This window comes from Ranitomeya imitator, chromosome 8, assembly GCF_032444005.1.
Source record: "Ranitomeya imitator isolate aRanImi1 chromosome 8, aRanImi1.pri, whole genome shotgun sequence".
Classification (NCBI taxonomy): Eukaryota; Metazoa; Chordata; class Amphibia; order Anura; family Dendrobatidae; genus Ranitomeya; species Ranitomeya imitator.
This window is the reverse complement of record NC_091289.1, coordinates 73,528,347-73,549,527: the sequence shown is the minus strand read 5'-3', so window position 1 is coordinate 73,549,527 and position 21,181 is coordinate 73,528,347. Positions and strand designations below refer to the sequence as shown.

The 21,181-nt window shown below is 46.6% G+C and overlaps 1 protein-coding gene across 1 annotated transcript in view; it reads right to left on the bottom strand.

Moving 5' to 3' along the window:
- Positions 1-4,816: 4,816 nt before the first annotated feature.
- Positions 4,817-21,181, bottom strand: part of SLC25A17 (solute carrier family 25 member 17) — a 136,722-nt gene continuing 120,357 nt past the window's right edge. Inside the window, exons 8-9 of the mRNA XM_069737078.1 lie at positions 6,503-6,585; positions 4,817-5,042 (exon numbers count right to left, since the gene is read on the bottom strand). Coding sequence (XP_069593179.1) covers positions 4,904-5,042; positions 6,503-6,585 — 222 coding nt within the window. The 3' untranslated portion in view covers positions 4,817-4,903. The remainder of the gene's footprint in view (positions 5,043-6,502; positions 6,586-21,181) is intronic.

Sequence of the window (21,181 nt, the reverse complement as noted above, 5' to 3'; positions counted from 1 at the left end):
CATTTGTATTGAACCTATAAAATATTTCAGTAGTCCATTTAAAATGGGCAAGGCAAGGGACGGGGAAGTGGACGTGATGGTGCATGCAGAGGACAAGGCCGTGGCCAAGCTGAAAGTAGGCCTCAAAAAAGACCCACATCTTCTCGCTCGACCTTCCTGTCCCAGTTTCTTGAGGACCGCAGCATTCCACTATTGAAGACAGATGAGTGTGAAACGGTTGTTGGTTGGATAGTGGATAATGCTTCCAGTCAATTTGCAACCACCACGTTTACCACACAGTCAAGTCTTGAGTAGCCGTGAATGTGGACCGCATATTACCTTGATACTCCTTCCTCCCACCCACCATGCCGAGTGCCCTGAGACAACTGATCCCACACTTGCACACTCCGAAGAGCTGTTCAGTTTTCCCTTTAAAGATTCCGGACTCTCGGCTGGTCAACTTGAAGTGGGGCCAGATGAGATTGCATGTAGTGATGCCCAAAGATTTGAGCAGCCATGGTCACACGAAGGTAATGGTGGGAAAGTGTCACAAGAGGTGGACGATAATGAGACATAATTGCCAGAAAGTCAGAAGGAGGAGCAGGGTGCGGATGGGGAAGACGAGGTGGTGGATGACATAGTAACTGACCCAACCTGGCAGGAGGACAGCAGCACACGTGGGAAAGGAGGCATATCACCCCAAAAGGCACGAAGAAGCAGTCTGTTGGCTGCAGACAGAAAGCGTGCATCTGTTCCCTGTAACAACAACACGATGGAAGTTCTCATTCCAAACTGTTAGATCTTCTCGAGTCTGATTATTTTTTAAAGACTGTCGATAACCCCAAACAGGCCATTTGCAGCACCTGCCATGCCTGCATCAGCAGTGGTAGCAAAACTAGCAGCCTGACCACCACCAGCATGATCAGGCACATGGCAGCAAAGTCACCCAACTTTGTGATCTGAACCCCAGGCTCCAAGAACACTGCAGGTGACACCACTGCTCTTTCCTGTTTTGCGTAGAAGCCAAGCCCCAGTCCACTGTGCATGTGAAGATGCTTTGTGCCCTGCACCTGTTGTTGCCCACAGTCAACCAGCACCATAATCAAGCCCGTCCACGTCCTTGTCCCAGCCTTCAGTTGTCTATACCCCAGTCATTGGAACGCAAGCGGAAATACCCAGCCAACGCCCCACTGACCACAGTACTAAATTATAACATTTATCGTCTGCTAGCGCTCAAAATGTTCCCTTTTAGGCTCATTGAGACTGAAGCTTTCCGCAACCTGATGGCGGCCGTCCCAACGTACTCTGTCCCCAGTCGCCACTTTCTCCCGGTGTGCCGTACCGGTATTACACCAGCCCGTGTCCCACAACATTACCCGTGCACTCAACAATGCTGTTACTGGGAAACTCCACCTAACCATGGACACGTGGACAAGTGCTTGTGGGCAGGGATGGTACATCTCAGTGACAGCACACTGGGTTAACATAGTGGAAGCCGGGACCCAGTCGGACCTTAGGATGGAACACATCCTCCAGACGCAGAGGATTGCGGGCCCTATGTCAATGGGTTGCCTCCACAGTCTACAGCTCCTGCACCACCTCCTCTTAAGCCTCCATCTCTGAAATGAGCACATCAGTCAGAAGCTGGAAGCACTGCCTCAGCCAAGCGGCAACAGGCTGTGCTGAAGCTAATCTGCTTAGGTGACAAACCGCACAATGCTGAAGAGTTGTGGACAGCGCTGAAAGAGCAGTCAGATTTTTGGATGACACCGCTGAACCTACAGCCAGGCATGGTCGTGTATGACAATGGCTGGTGGCGGCTCTGAGGCAAGGAGAGCTCACACACGTACCTTGCCTGGCCCCAGGGCTTAACCTCTTCGTTCAATAATTTATCAAAATCTACCCGGAGCTGCAGGATCTGGTAGTGAATGTACGCCTCCTGTCTGCCCATTTTAGAAAGTCAGCTACAGCTTCAGATGCCCTTGCCGTGCTTCAGCAGCGTTTGCAACTTCCGGCTCACCGACTAGTGTATGATGTCCCCACATGATGGAACTCTACACTGCATATGTTGGAAAGGATTTGTGAGCAGTAGAGGGCAGTTGTTGACTACCAGCATCAACAAGGCCATCCTTATTCAGTCAAACTCCACACATAAGACCTCAGGAGTAGACATGGATGTCAGACATGTACCATCCTCAAAAACTTCGAGGACTGCACCAAGATGGTGAGCGGCGATGACGCCATAATTCGCGTCACCATCCCGCTTCTCTGCATTCTGAAAACCTCTGCTCACAATTACCGTATATACTTGAGTATAAGCCAAGATTTTCAGCCCACGCTTCTGGGCTGAAAGTCCCCCTCTCGGCTTATACTCAAGTCATACGCAGGGGAGGGGGAGTGGGGGCTGTGAAATTATATTTACCTACTCCTGGCATGGTCCCTGCAGGTCCCTGCCTTCCCCGGCAGCAGCAGCTTCTTCCTTTTCTGAGCGGTCACATAGAGGTGGAGCCACATATTCATTACTGTAATGAGCGGTAACTGTGACCGCTCAGTACAGGATGAAGCTGCGGCGTCGGAGAAGCAGGGACTGCACCGCGCCAGGACCAGGGAACGCTGCGCGATGGTCACTTTTCCTCGTTCCGGGCGTCACTCTGTCTTCAGCAGTGATGCTCAGGTCAGAGGGCGCGGTGACTTAGTTAATGCGCGCCCTCTGCTGAACGTCAGTGCGGAAGATGGAGCTGCACCGGAACAAGGAGTAGGTAACTTGAAAGTGCCGGGGGCCTGAGCGACGGAGAGGTGAGTATGTGATTTATTTATTTTTTATCGCAGCAAATGGGGCAAGTGTCTGTATGGAGCATCTATGGGTCCATAACATTTGTGCAGCACTCTATGGGGCCATAACATTTGTGCAGCACTATATGGGGCCATAACATTTGTGCAGCTCTGCATGGGGCCATAACATTTGTGCAGCACTGTATGGGGCCATAACGTTTGTGCAGCACTGCATGGGGCCATAACATTTGTGCAGCACTGCATGGGGCCATAACATTTGTGCAGCACTATATGGGTTTCAGATGCTGGGGTCATCTGAAAGCAATTGTCTATGCTGTGAAGATACGAGATGTGCAGCATCTGAAACAACGGATGCTGGAAGCCTGTGCTAGAATTTCTTCTGCGGTGTTGCTATCACTGTGTCAAGAGTGGGAGAAGAGGGTTGCATTGACTATCCAACACAATGGGCAGCACTTTGAACACATTTTATAAGTGGTCATAAACTTGTAAATGATAAACCGCATAGAACTATAGAACAGGACGGCACTAGTGCGATACTACTTCCAGAAGCCAGGACAGAAAATATAGGATCCAGAGCGCTAGGCGTCACGCATGCTAGGGGGTATTGGTGCTCAGCATATGAATGAAAACCACTAGTCCGTATATGCACATAGGAAAGAAAATATGCGGCACTCACCCCAATTCAGCAGTGGAAAGCGTGAATTTTAATGGAAAACATAGACAGATGAAAATCCGTTACAACATCAGGTAAGCCAAGCTCCAACACCGCACCCTCCTGCTTACCTGATGTTGTAACGGATTTTCATCTGTCTGTTTTCCATTAAAATTCAAGCTTTCCACTGCTGAATTGGGGTGAGTGCCGCATATTTTCTTTCCTATGTGCATAAACTTGTAAATAACTCATGAAAGAATAAAGCTACATTAAAACCAAGCACACCATTGTTTTTCTTGTGACATTCTCAATAAGATTGATGTGTCACATGACCCTCTTCCCATTGGAAAAAATAAAGTTGGATCCAAAATGGCCACCATGGTCACCACCCATCTTGAGAAGTTTTTTGCTTCCCATATACTAATTTGCCACAAACAGGAAGTTGATATCACCAACCATTCCGATTTTATTTAGGTATATCCACATAAATGGCCCACTCTGTATATACTCTACCATTAAGGGCTTTGACGCTCATTAGCTCCCACACTGTATAATTTTCATATTAACCCATAAACAGTATAATGGCCCCACAGTAGCTAAAACACTGTATAATGGCCCCCAGAATGTATACGGTACCCCCATAGTAGTTCCTACAATGTGTAAGGGGGCCCCATACTCTGATGCCTCCACAGTTACACCACAAGTCATTCAAGTTTCTAAATGAAAACGCAGACACAGCCTATTTTTTTCTTCATTTTCAGTTTAAAAATTGATAGTGTTCATATTTTAATTTGGAATTGAATGTTTCATGGAAATAAATGTTATAATGAGTATTGAGCTTTTTCTCCGTTGTTTTAAACACGCTGCCATTATTTTGCATATAGTAGAAAATGGAAATGTTTAACAATAGGACATTAAACTGTAGTGATCGAAGCAAGCTTTGGCCACTGCAGCTACAGGTAGATGCCACTATGTAACACAGCCGGTATCTGCCGAATATGAAGCAAACAACTCCTGTAAACATTCGTCATATGGCATTCAGCAGTTATTGATAACTTGTAGGCAAAATATAAAAAATGTGGGTTTCAAATATGCTAGATCAATATACTTAAACATTGCTTTACTATATTTGGCCAATTCCACATGCCTCTTTGCAAGAGTGTGCTAATTTGATTCAGAATTACTAGTTTATTCAGATCTGACATGCAGCTGGCACAAATCTAAGCTGCTGACTTCGGAATTATCCACATTTTTAATTACTCTCCAAAAAAGATAAATTCAATTTATATGTTTAATTATTTTAAATCCCTACACTATTATTTTATTAACAAATGACACATTTGTAAAATAGTAAGTTTGAGGAGTACAAAAAAAAATCACAAGATACACATATAAAAGATTAAAAATATATATTTTATTAAGACAATGTTTTTATTCCCATGTCAGAGTTGTAATGTTAAGTATTTAATCATCTTCACTTTATTGGCTTTTTAGAGCCATAACTCGAAATGTCATGGCAGCCAATTTCTCATAAACAAGGAACATAAGTGCAGCTGTTAAGACAGTTTGAAGAAGTTTTGCTTCTAGACCTTTGTAAAGACCCACAAATCCTAAACGCCTAGAAAGACACAAGCATATAGAATACATATAAATAACAAACCAAACTTTGCAGTGAATTAAATAACAAAAAATACTATATATCACTAGGGTAGGCAATTAGTTTTCCGGAGGGGCCACACGAGAGACCGTGATTGTTGTGGAGGATCGAACTAATGGGATGAAATTAATTCTGCTAAATATTATTAACATTTTATATTAATTGTATCACTTAAGATTTAATAGAATTAAGTATGTTGACTCTCTATTACTGCGAACACGTTATAATGGGGCTTATTGTAACATGTATTCTTATCAGTAGCAGCTAGTCAAAATCAAATAAGTTACTGTTTTTATACATTTTTATAAAAAGCAGTAAATCATATAGCTCCTTCAGCCTTTTTACCTTGATCAACAGCTCCCCCGACACAGTAAGATGCCACCACAGCCTCTAACAGAATGATGGCCTCCACACAGTATGACGGCCTCCACACAGTACGATGTACCCAAATATCTCCCATAAACAAAGCATGATCTCCCACAGCCCCCCACACAATACGATGGACCTCACAGCCCTCCAATACACAATGGTGCCCCAAAAAGTCCATACACATGATGCCCCCATGACTCCATAAACCGTTTGATGGCCTTCATAGCCCCCCCCCCACAAAAAATTCTACTTTAAATTACCAGCGTAACTTTGAATTGTTGCTCCAGTCTGTGCTGTGTGTAGACTAGTGACGTCCTTGTGCCTTCTGTGTTGAGGCTCACTTGCACAGGCTGAATCGAGAAGCTAGGCTACCCTAACTCACTAGCAGTACGTCACTGTTTCCAGCTTTGACTTGACTGTGAGGCCCTGCTGGTGCATCGTCACTGTGACAGTGGTTTGTGCATGGCACCGCACATTTCAGGCTAGGGATCAACTGAGAGGTTCCCAGTGATGTGACAGTAGGCTTCAGTTTGATCAGATTGTTTGTAAATTTTTGCCTAGCAACATTAGATCAAAGTATGAATATTGGGCTGCGTGTTCTGGCTCAAGTTTAATTACTGCCTGGCTCAGGCTCTCTCCCACAATATCTACAAATAGCTATCCCACTGCTTGGGATCGTCCCATATTTTCCTACTTCACGCTACAATAGTGTGATGTGCATGACAGCATGCGGAGAGGAGGTGGAGACAGAATGTGCTGGTGGGCAAGTGCCTGTAATATTGAAGAGCACCTACTAGCACAATTGTGTAATGTATTATAAAGACAGGACTGTAATACAGATTACATTGATATCTTTGATGACGAAATCCGCTTTGTGGTTCTTCTTTAATCACCATTTGCAGATTTCTGCTCTCTGCTTCTCTTTCCGCAATTTCAGAGTCTGCCTGTCAGTCATCAGCCACTGTTAACTTGTATCCCCGTTACCTTGTAACAATGATTTGATTTATTTTTGCACGGTTTTGAAGAGTGGGTGTCACACAAAAAAAGCATACCTAACCCGTTGCTTGAGGAGATGAATGATATTGAATAAACTTCCTAAAGTCCGTTTCTCTGGATTAAGTTTCTCATGGCCAAACTAAGAAAAAAAAAAAAACAGTTTGGTTAACATTAAAAGGTGAAAACTTACAAAATGCTATTAAAGGGTTCCAAAATTAAAAGTGGTGTCCTATACTGGACAACCCCTTATTAACACCATCAAAGCTAGTTTTGGCCCTGCTGATGGTGACACATCAGATTTGAAAAATGGAGTTCTATTTGGCACAACCCTGAATGTGTCTACCATGAAGTACAATGTGTCATTAAAAAATGCTAATGGTAAATTTAGGTCGATAAAATGTACTCATGAAAATATTGGAAATTTGGTTAAAATCTAGAAAAAATAAATGTATGTTTAGGCTCTTAGAAAAGATATACCACATAAAAACACATAGAACACATAAAAAGTTAATCAAATAACATTAACCATATACAGATGCATCTCACCAAATTATGGTACATCCCCCGAGGCCATATTGTCAGAGCTTAGGACGGAGCGGAAACCCCGCTCCGCCCAAAGCGCCGCACCCTTCTCTACGCTCGGTGATTTCATATGTATTCATTGAACACATCCGGAATTGCAGCACCCTATACATAGGACTGTGTCGCCGCGCGGTAAACACACATGTTACGGTCTAAAAAGACGTGCCACATGTCCGGAAATGCAGGGCCACCGGATGCGTGTTCGCATGCATAGTGGAGACGGGATTTTCATAAAATATGCTGTAACATCTGGATCCTGCGGATTGAACGCTGTGGCTGTACGCAGCTTTCAATCCACAGGTAATCCAGATGTAATCCGGCCCGTGGAAACATACCCTTAGAATATCATCAAAAAGTTAATTTATTTCAGTTCTTCAATACAAAAAGTGAAACACATATATTAGATAGTTATCACAAATAGGGCGATCTATTTCAAGTGTTTATTTCTGTTAATGTTGATGATTATGGCATACTGCCAATGAAAACCCAAAAATGTCATTATCTCAGTAAATTAGAATACTTTAGAACACCAGCTTGAAAAAATTATTTTAAAATCCGAAATATTGACCTACTGAAATGTATGTTCAGTAAATGCACTCAATACTTGGTCGGGGCTCCTTTGGCATCAATGCGGCATTGCATGGAGGTGATCAGCCTGTGGCACTGCTGAGCAGTGGCGTAGGAAGGGGGGGGCGGTCCGCCCCGGGCGGCACAATGCTGGGGGCGGCCGGCGCTGCAGGAGAAGAAGATTAAAAAAAAAAAAAAAAAAAAAAGACGCCCCTTTAAATCTTCGGGCGGCGCCGTCCGCCGCCACGACCAGGGCCAGCTCCCCCCACCCCCGGGTCCCGCCCCCCGCTCTATACTCACCTCTCCTGGTTCCTGCGGCGCCGGCAGCTGCAGCGTCCTCTGACTCTGCGACGTCTCAGAGCAGAGGGCGCAATGACGTCACTACTGTGCGCGCCGCTCTGCCTCTCTGTCCTGAGCGTCGCAGAGCCGGAGAGACGCTGACTGCACCGGACCTGCGCTGGGAACGGGAGAGGTGAGGATTTTACTTTTTTTTTTTTTTTCTTTATGTCTGACTGTCTGGGGCTGGGGCAATGCTGGACACACTGGGGCAATACTGGAGACCATGGGGCAGATTGCTGGACACACTGGGGCAGTACTGGAGACCATGGGGCAGAATGCTGGACACACTGGGGCAATACAGGAGACCATGGGGCAGATTGCTGGACACACTGGGGCAATACAGGAGACTATGGGGCAGATTGCTGGACACACTGGGGCAATACAGGAGACCATGGGGCAGATTGCTGGACACACTGGGGCAATACTGGAGACCATGGGGCAGAATACTGGACACACTGGGGCAATACTGGAGACCATGGGGCAGAATGCTGGACACACTGGGCAATACTGGAGACCATGGGGCAGAATGCTGGACATACTGGGGCAATACTGGAGACCATGGGGCAGATTGCTGGACACACCGGGGCAATACTGGAGACCATGGGGCAGAATGCTGGACACACTGGGGCAATACAGGAGACCATGGGGCAGATTGCTGGACACACTGGGGCAATACTGGAGACCATGGGGCAGAATGCTGGACACACTGGGGCAGTACAGGAGACTATGGGGCAGAATGCTGGACACACTGAATACTGGAGACCATGGGGCAGATTTCAGGACACATTGAGGCAATGCTGGAGACCCTGGGGCAGACTTCTGGACATACTGGGGCAATACTGGAGACCATGGGGCAGATTGCTGGACACACCGGGGCAATACTGGAGACCATGGGGCAGAATGCTGGACACACTGGGGCAATACAGGAGACCATGGGGCAGATTGCTGGACACACTGGGGCAATACTGGAGACCCTGGGGCAGATTGCTGGACACACTGGGGCAATACTGGAGACCCTGGGGCAGATTTCTGGACATACTGGGGCAATACTGGAGACCATGGGGCAGATTGCTGGACACACCGGGGCAATACTGGAGACCATGGGGCAGAATGCTGGACACACTGGGGCAATACAGGAGACCATGGGGCAGATTGCTGGACACACTGGGGCAATACTGGAGACCCTGGGGCAGATTGCTGGACACACTGGGGCAATACTGGAGACCCTGGGGCAGATTTCTGGACACATTGAGGCAATGCTGGAGACCCTGGGGCAGACTTCTGGACACACTGGGGCAATGCTGGACACTGGGGCAGATTGCTGGACACACTGGGGGTAATATACTGGACACACTGGGGCAATGCTGGACACTGGGGGTAATATGCTGGACACACTGGGGCAGACTGCTGGACACACTGGGGCAATGCTGGACACTGGGGCAGATTGCTGGACACACTGAGGGCAGATTGCTGGACACACTGGGGGTAATATGCTGGACATACTGGCGCAGATTGCTGGACACACTGGGGGTAATATGCTGGACACACTGGGGCAGATTGCTGGACAACATGGGGGTAATATGCTGGACACACTGGGGCAGATTGCTGGACAACATGGGGGTAATATGCTGGACACACTGGGGGCAGGACTTGAGGCATGGGCAGAATGTAGATACGGGGCATGATTGGAGACACGGGGCAGGATTGGATCATGGGGCAGGACGGATACGATGGAGGCTGGTGGGGCAGGATGGGGAGATCATATGGGGTAGAATGGATACTCATGAGGGCAGGATACGACAACATATGGCTGGAGCCAGGAATGAGATAAACGGGGCCAGGGTGGGGAATATTATTACCATAGGGGATAATTAAGGGATATTATTACTGCAGTGATGTATTTATTTTATTTTTTGAGTATACTGTTTTAAATGGGGGGGCGGTCCTGTTACTGTGCAGAGTGACACTATATCACCTTTTTTTCTTCATGTGGTGTAATGTAGAAGTTGTGAAAAATTAAGTAATGTGTTCTGCAAGCGGAGCTCGAGATAACTGTGTTATTTCCTGCAGAAACGAGTCCTGGCTGGAAGGAATGATGGCGGTCTGTGCTGGATGAAAGATGAAGGACTTCACCTAGAGACGTCACTGGTGAGTCAGTGTTACCTATACACTGACACTATACACTGTATACTATATAGAGGTCCTGTGTATAATGTCACCAGTGATCTCTGTATTACCTCTACACAGACACTGCATACTAAGTACAGATCTCCTGTGAATACTGGCACTTATGGTGATAGTATTGTGGTTTTTTTTTTATTACTGATCAGTATTGTAGTATTCAGTCACTATGTGGTGGTAATATGTGGTCTGGAAATGGTGCGGTGGTATTTGTCCCTTGTATGTAGTATTATTCGGTCACTATGTGGCCTGGTCATGGTGTGGTGGTATTAAGTCACAGGTGTGGCATGTGGGGGTGACACCATTAGGCCCAGTTTAAGTTCTACAAAACAGGAAAACCATTTTTGGTAACCTTTGTGTGTATTGAGCTGGGGGGGGGGGGGGGGTGCCAAACTCGGGATCAGCCCCGGGCGGCAAAAGCTCTAGCTACGCCTCTGCTGCTGAGATGTTATGGAAGCCCAGGTTGCTTTGATAGTAGCCTTCAGCTTGTCTGCATTGTTGGGTCTGGTGTCTCATCTTCCTCTTTACAATACCCCATAGATTCTCCATGGGACTAAGGTCAGGCTAGTTTGCTGGCCAATCAAGCAGTGTGATACTGTTGTTTTTAAAGCACGTATTGGTGCTTTTAGCAGTGTGAACAGATGTCAAGTCCTGCTGAAGAATTAATTTTCCATCTCCAAAAAGTTTGTCAGCAGAGGAGAAGCATGAAGTGCTCTAAAATTTCCTAGTACACAGCTGCAATGACCATTTTGCAATGGGCAAAACAAAAATTGTAACAGGACCCTTACTTTACATAAAACATTATGTTCAGTGATGAGGCAAACTTTTGGGTGGGCCATTTATATGAATACACCTAAATAACAGAAATGGTGACAGTTTTCTTGCGTAGGGTGTCTTGCATTGAAATCTGAGGCAATTACCCGGGTACTGCGTTCACCAGACATCAACACAATTTCTATCCACTACTCACGTGTTAACCTCTGCGACATGTCAATCGCTGTAAACACAGAGAAACTTGTAAATAAATCATTAAATAATAAAGTTACGTTACATTGTTTTTCCTGTGAAATTCTCAATAGGTTTGATGTGTCACATGACCCTCTTCCCATTGGAAAAAATAAAGTTGGATCCAAAATGGTCAACTTCAAAATGGTCGCCATGGTCACCACCCATCTTGAAAAGTTTTCCCCTTCCCATATACTAATGTGCCACAAACAAACAGGAAGTTGATATCCCCAACCATTCCCATTTTATTTAGGTGTATCCATATACATGGCCCACCCTGTAGTATAATGCATCCCACAGTCATAGGATGGGTTTGGGTGAGCTGTTCTGGGGGTCCTGGTTTGTGGGGACCACAATATGTAGCATGGCTTTATGGTGATGGGAGCTTGGATTGCTACTCTGTAGGCAGGTCTGGAAGGACAGCGCCCTCTTCAGGACTGCTAGTTGCATTGGGAATCTGCCCAGCTCAGCCCAACAGGCATTGTTGGTGGTGCTCCGATGGACCTGGAGAAGGTGTTTACAGAATTCCAGGTGGAATATTTTGGTTCCACTGGAATCCCACTTTGACCATTGTGGGTATGTGTGAGGGCCCCAGACTTCACTGCCGTGCAGTAGGATTGGGGTGATTATGACATCGAAGATTTTTAGCCAGACCCTCACTGGCAGCTTCAGATGGTAGAGTTTCCTTCGGATAGCATAGAAGGTTTTGCAGGCCTTGTCCTACAGGATTTTCATGGCTTGTTTGAAGCTCCTTGGCTGGTGAATTTCCAGGAACAGGTAGGTGTATTTGTCCGTTTCTGTAAGAACGCAGTTGTTTTGCACGAATGGAAGGTGCTCCTCCCTGCACAGTGCAGACACCTCCGGCTGTTACTTACAGCACCACTGTGTCTTGTCCTGCTCCTATCTGGACTGAAGAAGCAGTGTCTTGCGTCCTGACTGCTCTGCAGCATACACGCTCACTCAGTGTGCAATGTGGGCGTGTCTGCAGTACATTAGAGGCAGCTGTCACAGGTACAGTGCTGGCACCTAGCATCCCGGGGGTATATGTTCCTCTGGCTCTCCTCGGCCACTGCCCATGGTAGTGCAGGGAGATTGTGTCTTAACACGGTGCTTTACTATATTGGCAGGCTGTGCACGCTGATATAATTAAGGGTAGTGTAGCTCTGCGTGGGCCCCTGTGAGCGGTGGGCCCGGGGCGACGGCACCCTCTGCTCCCCTGGTAGCTACGCTACTGCCACCACTTACTGATTTAACCTTTGTCAGGCTACATAATTTTACAACGTTAACAGGCTGCAGAGGTACAACTGTACCTTCATATATACTTCCACTGTGATATTTGGCCAATATATTCTGGACCAAAACTGCAGAGATGTCACAAAATTTCAGCCCTCTACGGCTTTTCGAAAAAAGTTATTGCAATTTTAAAATGGAATAGTTACAATTGTACCTAGTCAGCCAGACGAAGGTTAAAAAAAAATTACAATACTTGCTCCCCAGCTGCTCCGGTCTCTGCAGCGTGTCTACTCAGCAGCTCCACTGCGCGATGGAGTGATGTAATTGAGTCAGCTGCGTCAGAGGCAGAGGGGAAATGATGTCAGAGGAAGCATCACATGATATAGTTGAAAGCAATGATGGAGGAGAGAGTATCAGTATGATGCTGGCACAGTTGAATATGTGGAAGCAGGAGCTGACGCTGCGCCCCCCCTGACTCAAAATTTTATAACAGTGAAAATTTAAAAATATATACCGGTGCCTATTTGCTTGAGTATTCTTTTGACGTCCCAGCCAGGCTTGCAGACTGCGCGGGCATTGCGGCCAGCCACCTTTGGAATCCCCGCCCCGCACTGTGCATAATGCATAACACAGTGCGGGGCGGGGATTCCAAAGGTGGCTGGCCGCAATGCCCGCGCAGTCTGCAAGCCTGGCTGGGACGTCAGACAGCCGGAGCTTACTGCGTCTGCGCAGCACAGCAGTACACTGCGCAGGCGCCGGTTTTGAAACGTACACAGCGCTGAGGGGGCGGCGCTGAAAGCGCAGGAAGATTGGAGTGACGGCAGAGGAGCGGATAGAGCTGGGGAGTGAGGACCCGCCTCCCTGGCTAGAGACAGGAATTGTGGCTAAGTATAAAAACGCTTTATTTGGGGTATACTTGAACCTAAAACTAAAAGAGCCACCTTGTTAGAATGCAGCATTACTGCTGCACAAGGCGGCACTTTTAGTTTATAATGGCTGGAGGGGGGTGACAGTGGCCCTTTAAAGATGCAGACTGCATTAGTATTGTAACACCTAAGAGGCTTCCTTTAATAACAATACATGAATTATCTCTCTAAAATACTGACAGTCTGTATTCATGGAATTGTGTCATGGCTTTAAAATACAAATATGTAAAATACACAATGGTCACATTTCAGCAAACTATGAATTACAAGTACAGTATATAAACAATAATATGATATTGCAAGTATATGAACAAGCTTTTTCTCATGGCTGGAAAGCATTTCACAGTTTGTTGCCTTTTTAATATACAGTTCTCAGAATATATGAGTACATCCCCTCTTAAAAGTAGGATTTTAATCAATATCTCACTGAATAAATATAGAATTAATTAGACTTACCAGTAATTCGGTTTCTAGGAACCTTCCACGACAGCAATATCAGAGGATGTCTCCCCGCCCTAATAGGGGTGAGGAAACAAAGAGGTTAAATACCCCTCACCTTCCTGCAACCACCAGTGTTTTTTCTGGACACAGTAGCATGTATAGTTACCACTTAAGTGCAGGAATCATCCAATAAGAATATCAGATAGGGAGGGAAATTATGGCTGTTGTGGAAGGTTCCTAGAAACCGAATTACCGGTAAGTCTAATTCTATTTTCTCCAGTCACCTTCCATGACCGCAGTATGGGAGTGATACCAACAGCTAATTTCTTTAGGGAGGGACAACTGCCTGCAGAACGCGTCTGCCAAACGATAGGTCCCTATTGAAATTTAGCCTGTAATTTAGCCTGTAATGCCTGGTGAATGTATGGACTGACGACCAGGTGGCAGCTCTGCATATCTGCTCAGACGATGCGTTCCCTCGCTCTACCCAGGAAGTCGAGACTGAACGGGTGGAGTGAGCTTTCTGCGATGTCGGGGGTGCAAGCTGCATGTCGATGTCGGGGGTGCAAGATGAATATGCAAGACAAATGGCCTGTTTGATCCAGTTAGTGATCGTACTTTTAGCTGCTTTTTTGTCTTTATTCCAGCCTGACAACTGGACGAATAGGTTTTGGTCTATCCTCCAACCTTCCGTTTGTTGGAGATAGAACAGGACCACCCTGCGGACATCCAGGGTGTGAAAGGCTTCTTCCTTTGGATTAGAGGGATTTGGACAGAATGAGGGTAGAACAATATCCTGACTTCTGTGGAAGTCCGAGATCACCTTAGGCATAAAGGAAGGGTCTAGCTTAAGGATTATGCTATCCATGGTTATGGTTAGGTATGGCTCCTGTAATGACAAGGCCTGTAGCTCTCCTATACGCCTAGCGGTAGTGATTGCTACTAGGAAGACAGTCTTGAGGGTCAGGATTTTTAAGCTGGTGGCTGATAAGGCCTCAAAGGGGTCCCCGGTCAGACTATTTAGTACAAGGTTCAAATCCTAAGGAGGTCTGAACATGGAGCCTAGTGCGAATCCTAGTTGCAGATGTCATGAAACGTCTAACCCAACGGTGGCCTGCTAAATCCTGATCAAAGAAAGAGCCAAGTGGCGATGCCTGAACCTTTAGGGTACTAGACGAGAGCCCTAATTCCAGTCCCTTCTGGAGAAATTCTAAGATTTATGCAATACTGGGATAGAATGGATCGGGTTTGTTTGGGAAACACCAGGATGAAAATTTTTTCCAAACCTTGCCATAGAAGGCGTTATTTTTTCCTACTTTTTTGTAGGGTTTGAATTACGTCATCTGAGAGACCTCTGGCTCTCAGAATCTCGGCCTCAGTAACCAGGCCGCCAGTTTCAGTCTGTGTAAGTCTGGGTGTAGCAGTGGTCCCTGCTGAAGACGGTCGACTATCTGAGGTAGAAGTATCGGGCCTTCTAGAGACATGTCTGTTAATGCGCCGAACCAGCTTCTTCCTGGCCACATCGGTGCTACCAGAATCGCTGTGACTCGGTCTTCCCGGATCTTTTGTAGTGTCCTTGGTAACACAGGAATTGACGGGAAGGCGTATGCCAGAGCAAACTTCCAAGGATGGGAGAAGGCATCCAGTCCGTGCTTCACTTGAGGGGTTGAGGGAGAAGAAAGTGCTTGACTTCGTGTTCTGACTGTTGGCAAACAGATCCACGTTGGGACTTCCCCATCTCCGGACCAGGGATAAAAAATACCTCTTGGTTTAGAGACCATTCTCCAGGATGGAAATCTCTCCTGCTGAGGAAGTCCGCCTGGGCATTGTCTGATCCCTTTATGTGCACTGCCGTGATGGACAAGAGGGGTTTTTCTGCCCAGGAAAAAATCCTTGCAGCGGTTGTACTGGTGTACACCAGGCTGGTGTACTTTGTGCCTCCCTGGTGTCGGAGGTAGGCTACTGTTGTCGGACGTTACACGTACATGGTGACCCTGGATGAGGATAGATGCGGCTTTTAGTGCCTCCACCACTTTTAGTTCCCTCAGATTTGAGGAGCTGGACCTGATGTTTGGGGGCCACAATCCCTGGTAGTGGGAACCTTCTATCATGGCGCCCCAACGTCTTTGGCTTGCATCTGTTGTGAGCACCTTCAGAGGAATTTGATCCCAGCTGACTTCCTGTTGAAGGTTCTGGGAGTTCAGCCACCATGACAGGGAGGATTTTACGCGAGTGGGGAGAGGAATGCTCCTGGTTAATGCTTTCTGGTGTCCTTGTGAATGCATCAGGATGTGGGACTGAAGGACTCTTGTGTGGGCCTGGGCCCAGGAGACTGCTTGGATGCAAGATGTCAAAGAACCCAGGATTGACATAGAGTCTCTTAAGGTCGGGGTCCTCTGACTCCTGAATCTGGAGATCCTGTGAACGAGATAGACTTGACGGTCCCTGGTTAAAAGGACATTCTTTCCCTCGAATCCAGAAGAACTCCTAGGAATTTTTCCTCGAAGATGGATGAAGGTCTGACTTTTCCAAGTTCGGAATCCACCCCAGTGATCTTAGAATATCCAGGACTTTCGTCACATCCTGATTCAGATGAGGAATGGATGGAGCGACAATAAGAAAATCGTCTAGGTACGGGATGATACAGATCCCTTGTCGGATGAAGATGACTGCTTCTGACATGATCTTGGTAAAGACCCGTGGAGCTGACAAGACTCCGAATGGAAGGATATTGAATTGATAATGGCTGACTCGATGGTTTTGGGTCACTGCAAATCTCAGAAACTTCCTGTGGGCGGGATGTATCGACACATGATAGTATGCGTCCCTCAGATCTAACGTAGCCATTAACCAGTCCTGACCTATTAGCGGCGGGATTGCTGATCTAATTCGGGGCAGCACGGTGGCACAGTGGTTAGCACAGCAGCATTGCAGTGCTGGAGTCCTGGGTTCAAACCCCACCAAGGACAACATCTGCAAAGAGTTTGTGTGTTCTCTCCGTGTTTGCGTGTGTTTCCTCTGGGCACTCCGGTTTCCTCCCACATTCCAAAGACATACTGAGAGGGAATTTAGATTGTGAGCCCCATCGGGGACAGTGATGATAATGTGTGCAAAATGTAAAGCGCTGCGGAATATGTTAGCGCTATATAAAAATAAAAAAGATTATTATAAGAAAGATTGATTCCACTTTGAATCTTCGATATTTGATCACCTGATTTAGGGTTTTCAGGTTTATAATGATCCGATATTTCCTAGATGGCTTTTTTACCAAAAATAGGTGAGAATAGTGACCCTCTCCCATTTTCTGATGAGGTACCCGGGAGATTACTCCTGCCTGAAGCAGACCGAGAAAATCTGCAATCAGGGATTCTCGAAAAAGTGGAGACTTTTGGGAGGTAATTGATAAACGGTGAGGAGGAGGACTCTTGAATTCTAACCTCAGGCCTTCCTGTATGGTACGCAGGACCCACTGATTTGTGGTGATTGCCTGCCATTGGGAGAAAAAACCCGAGAGTCGGCCCCTGACCGGAGAGCAGTCATTGTTTCTCAGGGGTCTGCTGGGGTTGGGGGACAAGGATATTCCAGGTTTTAGCCCCTTTGGGGTAGCTCCACCGACCCGTTTTACCTTTACCCCTGTACTCTCTCTGGGGTACTTGCTCACGGGAGGGACGAAAAAAGCGTTTCCTAGAGCTTCTCTGCTCCGGAAGAGCTTTCTTTTTATCTGTAGCCTTGTCTAAGATCTCATCAAGGGCTGGCCCAAACATATAATGTCCCTGAAAGGGAATACCACACAGTTTGGACTTAGAAGTTATGTCACATCCCCAGGATTTAAGCCATAGAGCTCTCCCAGCGCAATTGGAGAGAACTGCAGACCTAGCGGCTACCCTTACAGATTCAGCGGAAGCATACACAAGGAACCCTGTTGCCTTCTGAATAAGTGGTAGGGAATTTAGAATTATTCCCTTGATGTCCCCTGAGAAAGGTGATTTTCTAAGGTACGTAACCAGAGAAATAGGGATCTGGCAACACATTTTGAGGCCACATTTGTTTTCAGTAGATTAATAGATGTGTCCCAGGATTTCCTTAGTAAGCTCTCGATTTTTCGATCCATAGGATCTTTGAGCTGAGAGGAATCCTCAATGGGTTACCTTGGACACCTGTACATCCACTTTAGGCATTTCCCATAAACAACAGTCCCCATCAAGAGAGAAACGATTCTTTAATTCTGATGGGACACTCAAACCTTTCTCAGGTAGGCCCCACTCATGAAGGACAAGATTTTCAATATTTTCATGTACAGTCATGGCCAAAAGTATTGACACCCCTGCAATTCTGTCAGATAATACTAATTTTCTTCCTGAAAATGATTGCAAACACAAATTATTTGGTATTATTATCTTCATTTAATTTGTCTTAAATGAAAAAACACAAAAAGAATTGTCCTAAAGCCAAATTGGATATAATTCCACACCAAACATAAAAAAGGGAGTGGACAAAAGTATTGGCACTGTTCGAAAAATCATGTGATGCTTCTCTAATTTGTGTAATTAACAGCACCTGTAACTTACCTGTGGCACCTAACAGGTGTTGGCAATAACTAAATCACACTTGCAGCCAGTTGACATGGATTAAAGTTGACTCAACCTCTGTCCTGTGTCCTTGTGTGTACCACATTGAGCATGGAGAAAAGAAAAAAGACCAAAGAACTGTCTGAGGACTTGAGAAACCAAATTGTGAGAAAGCATGAGCAATCTCAAGGCTACAATCCATCTCCAAAGACCTGAATGTTCCTGTGTCTACCGTGCGCAGTGTCATCAAGAAGTTTAAAGCCCATGGCACTGTGGCTAACCTCCCTAAATGTGGACGGAAAAGAAAAATTGATAAGAGATTTCAATGCAAGATTGTGCGGATGTTGGATAAAGAACCTCGACCAACATCCAAACAAGTTCAAGCTGCCCTGCAGCCGGAGGGTACAACAGTGTCAACCCGTACTATCCGTCGGCGTCTGAATGAAAAGGGATTGTATGGTAGGAGACCCAGGAAGACCCCACTTCTTACCCCGAGACATAAAAAAGCCAGGCTGGAGTTTGCCAAAACTTACCTGAAAAAGCCTAAAACGTTTTGGAAGAATGTTCTCTGGTCAGATGAGACAAAAGTAGAGCTTTATGGGCAAAGGCATCAACATAGAGTTTACAGGAGAAAAAAAGAGGCATTCAAAGAAAAGAACATGGTCCCTACAGTCAAACATGGCGGAGGTTCCCTGATGTTTTGGGGTTGCTTTGCTGCCTCTGGCACTGGACTGCTTGACCGTGTGCATGGCATTATGAAGTCTGAAGACTACCAACGAATTTTGCAGCATAATGTAGGGTCCAGTGTGAGAAAGCTGGGTCTCCCTCAGAGGTCATGGGTCTTCCAGCAGGACTATGACCCAAAACACACTTCAAAAAGCACTAGAAAATGGTTTGAGAGAAAGCACTGGAGACTCCCAAGGTGGCCAGCAATGAGTCCAGACCTGAATCCCATAGAACACCTGTGGAGAGATCTAAAAATGGCAGTTTGGAGAAGGCACCCTTCAAATATCAGGGACCTGGAGCAGTTTGCCAAAGAAGAATGGTCTAAAATTCCAGCAGAGCATTGTAAGAAACTCATTGATGGTTACCAGAAGCGGTTGGTCGCAGTTATTTTGGCTAAAGGTTGTGCAACCAAGTATTAGGCTGAGGGTGCCAATACTTTTGTCTGGCCCATTTTTGGAGTTTTGTGTGAAATTATCAATGTTTTGCTTTTGCTTCATTCTCTTTTGTGTTTTTTCATTTAAGACAAATTAAATGAAGATAATAATACCAAATAATTTGTGTTTGCAATCATTTTCAGGAAGAAACTGAGTATTATCTGACAGAATTGCAGGGGTGTCAATACTTTTGGCCATGACTGTATAGGGTTTAATTCTGATGGGACACTCAAACCTTTCTCAGGTAGGCCCCACTCATGAAGGACAAGATTTTCAATATTTTCATGTATAGGGAACCCCTTTGGTGTCCTAGGCTTTAACCCCCCAAACATATCATCCTGAACGGAGTGGCTCGCTACCTGTTCCTCCACCCCCATGGTGCCCCTCACCACGGAAATTAGCTCTTCCATATCTTCGGAAGAGAAGAGATATTTTTTTATCAGATTTGGGGGTGGAAGTAGAACCCTCATTCTCCCAAATGTCCTCTGAACCCGAGGTATGGATTTAGTCAAGAGTCATCTTCCTTTTCTTAGGAGAAGGAGGCTGTGGTGTCGGGGCCTGAGACAAGGCCGCCATAGAGGACAGTCTGATGAGGGCTCTGATGCTGTCCAGAAGAGAGGGCTGTTCACTACGCAGCACTTCATCCGTGCATGGTGGGCAGAGCTTTTTCTTATAAGTGGAGGGAAGCTTGGACGCACATGCATCACACTTGCGGCTAGGCATCTTATCCTTTCTAGGGGCAGGGACCTTGTCTCCCTAAAACGAGAGAGAAAGGTGGACTAAGTCACTTCATAAATAACTGGACAGCAAGGGACCTCATCCACTACTTACAGTAGGAGGGTGAACGCTGGGCTCTGCAAAAGCAGAGTGCAGGGGTTTGTCGCCATCCATATGGTCAGTCAGTCACAGAGGGACATAGACAGATAGGCCTTTCCTGGAGGCTTCCCCCTGAACAGGAATATATAGGTATCGAGGTCATCAGTGAGTTTAGTGCTCCTCCTCCTCCCTAAGGTCCGTACGGGGTAATGTCAACAACGCCCGTCATGGCTGCCGCAGGATCAGGACGCCGGCCTGCGCGCGCTTGTGCTCCAGCGCATGGGGACGAAACCGTAAGTTCGGGCGCGTTACTTCCAGTGTGCGCTCGTGGCCTCCGGCAGCAGCGAGGAGGAAGGAGAGAGCCGGCGAGCTACAGGAGGACCCTGGTGCACTTCCCCGCCCTGCTTAACTCCCCAAGAAGGCGCAGGAAGGGCGGGTTAGGGGTCCCAAGTCGTGTGGAGATTGGAGCAGTCATAGGAGGAGGAGAGCGAAGCCCCCGACCTCGACTGCCTGGCATATGAAGGTAACAGCGCTCCCGATTGCCGGTCACGGCAGCACTATCAGAGAACCTCTTCATGCCCCATAGGGGACAGGAAAAACACTGGTTGCAGAAAGGGGAGTGGTATTTAACTTCTTTGTTACCTGTTCCCTATTAGGGCGGGGAGAAATCCTCCGATACTGCTGTCATGGAAGGTGACTGGAGAAAGAACGACTTTCAAAAATTTCGTTGTTGAAGAATGGAAATAGAGGTTTCCAATATATCGTATATACTCGTGTATAAGACGAGCTTTTCAGCACATTTTTTTGTGCTGAAAATGCCCCCCTCGGCTTATACACGAGTCATTGTCCCAGAAGCCGGCGGGGGAAGGGGGAGTGGCAGAGCAGCGGGTCACAGAGGCAGGAGCCGGCGGCTGTGG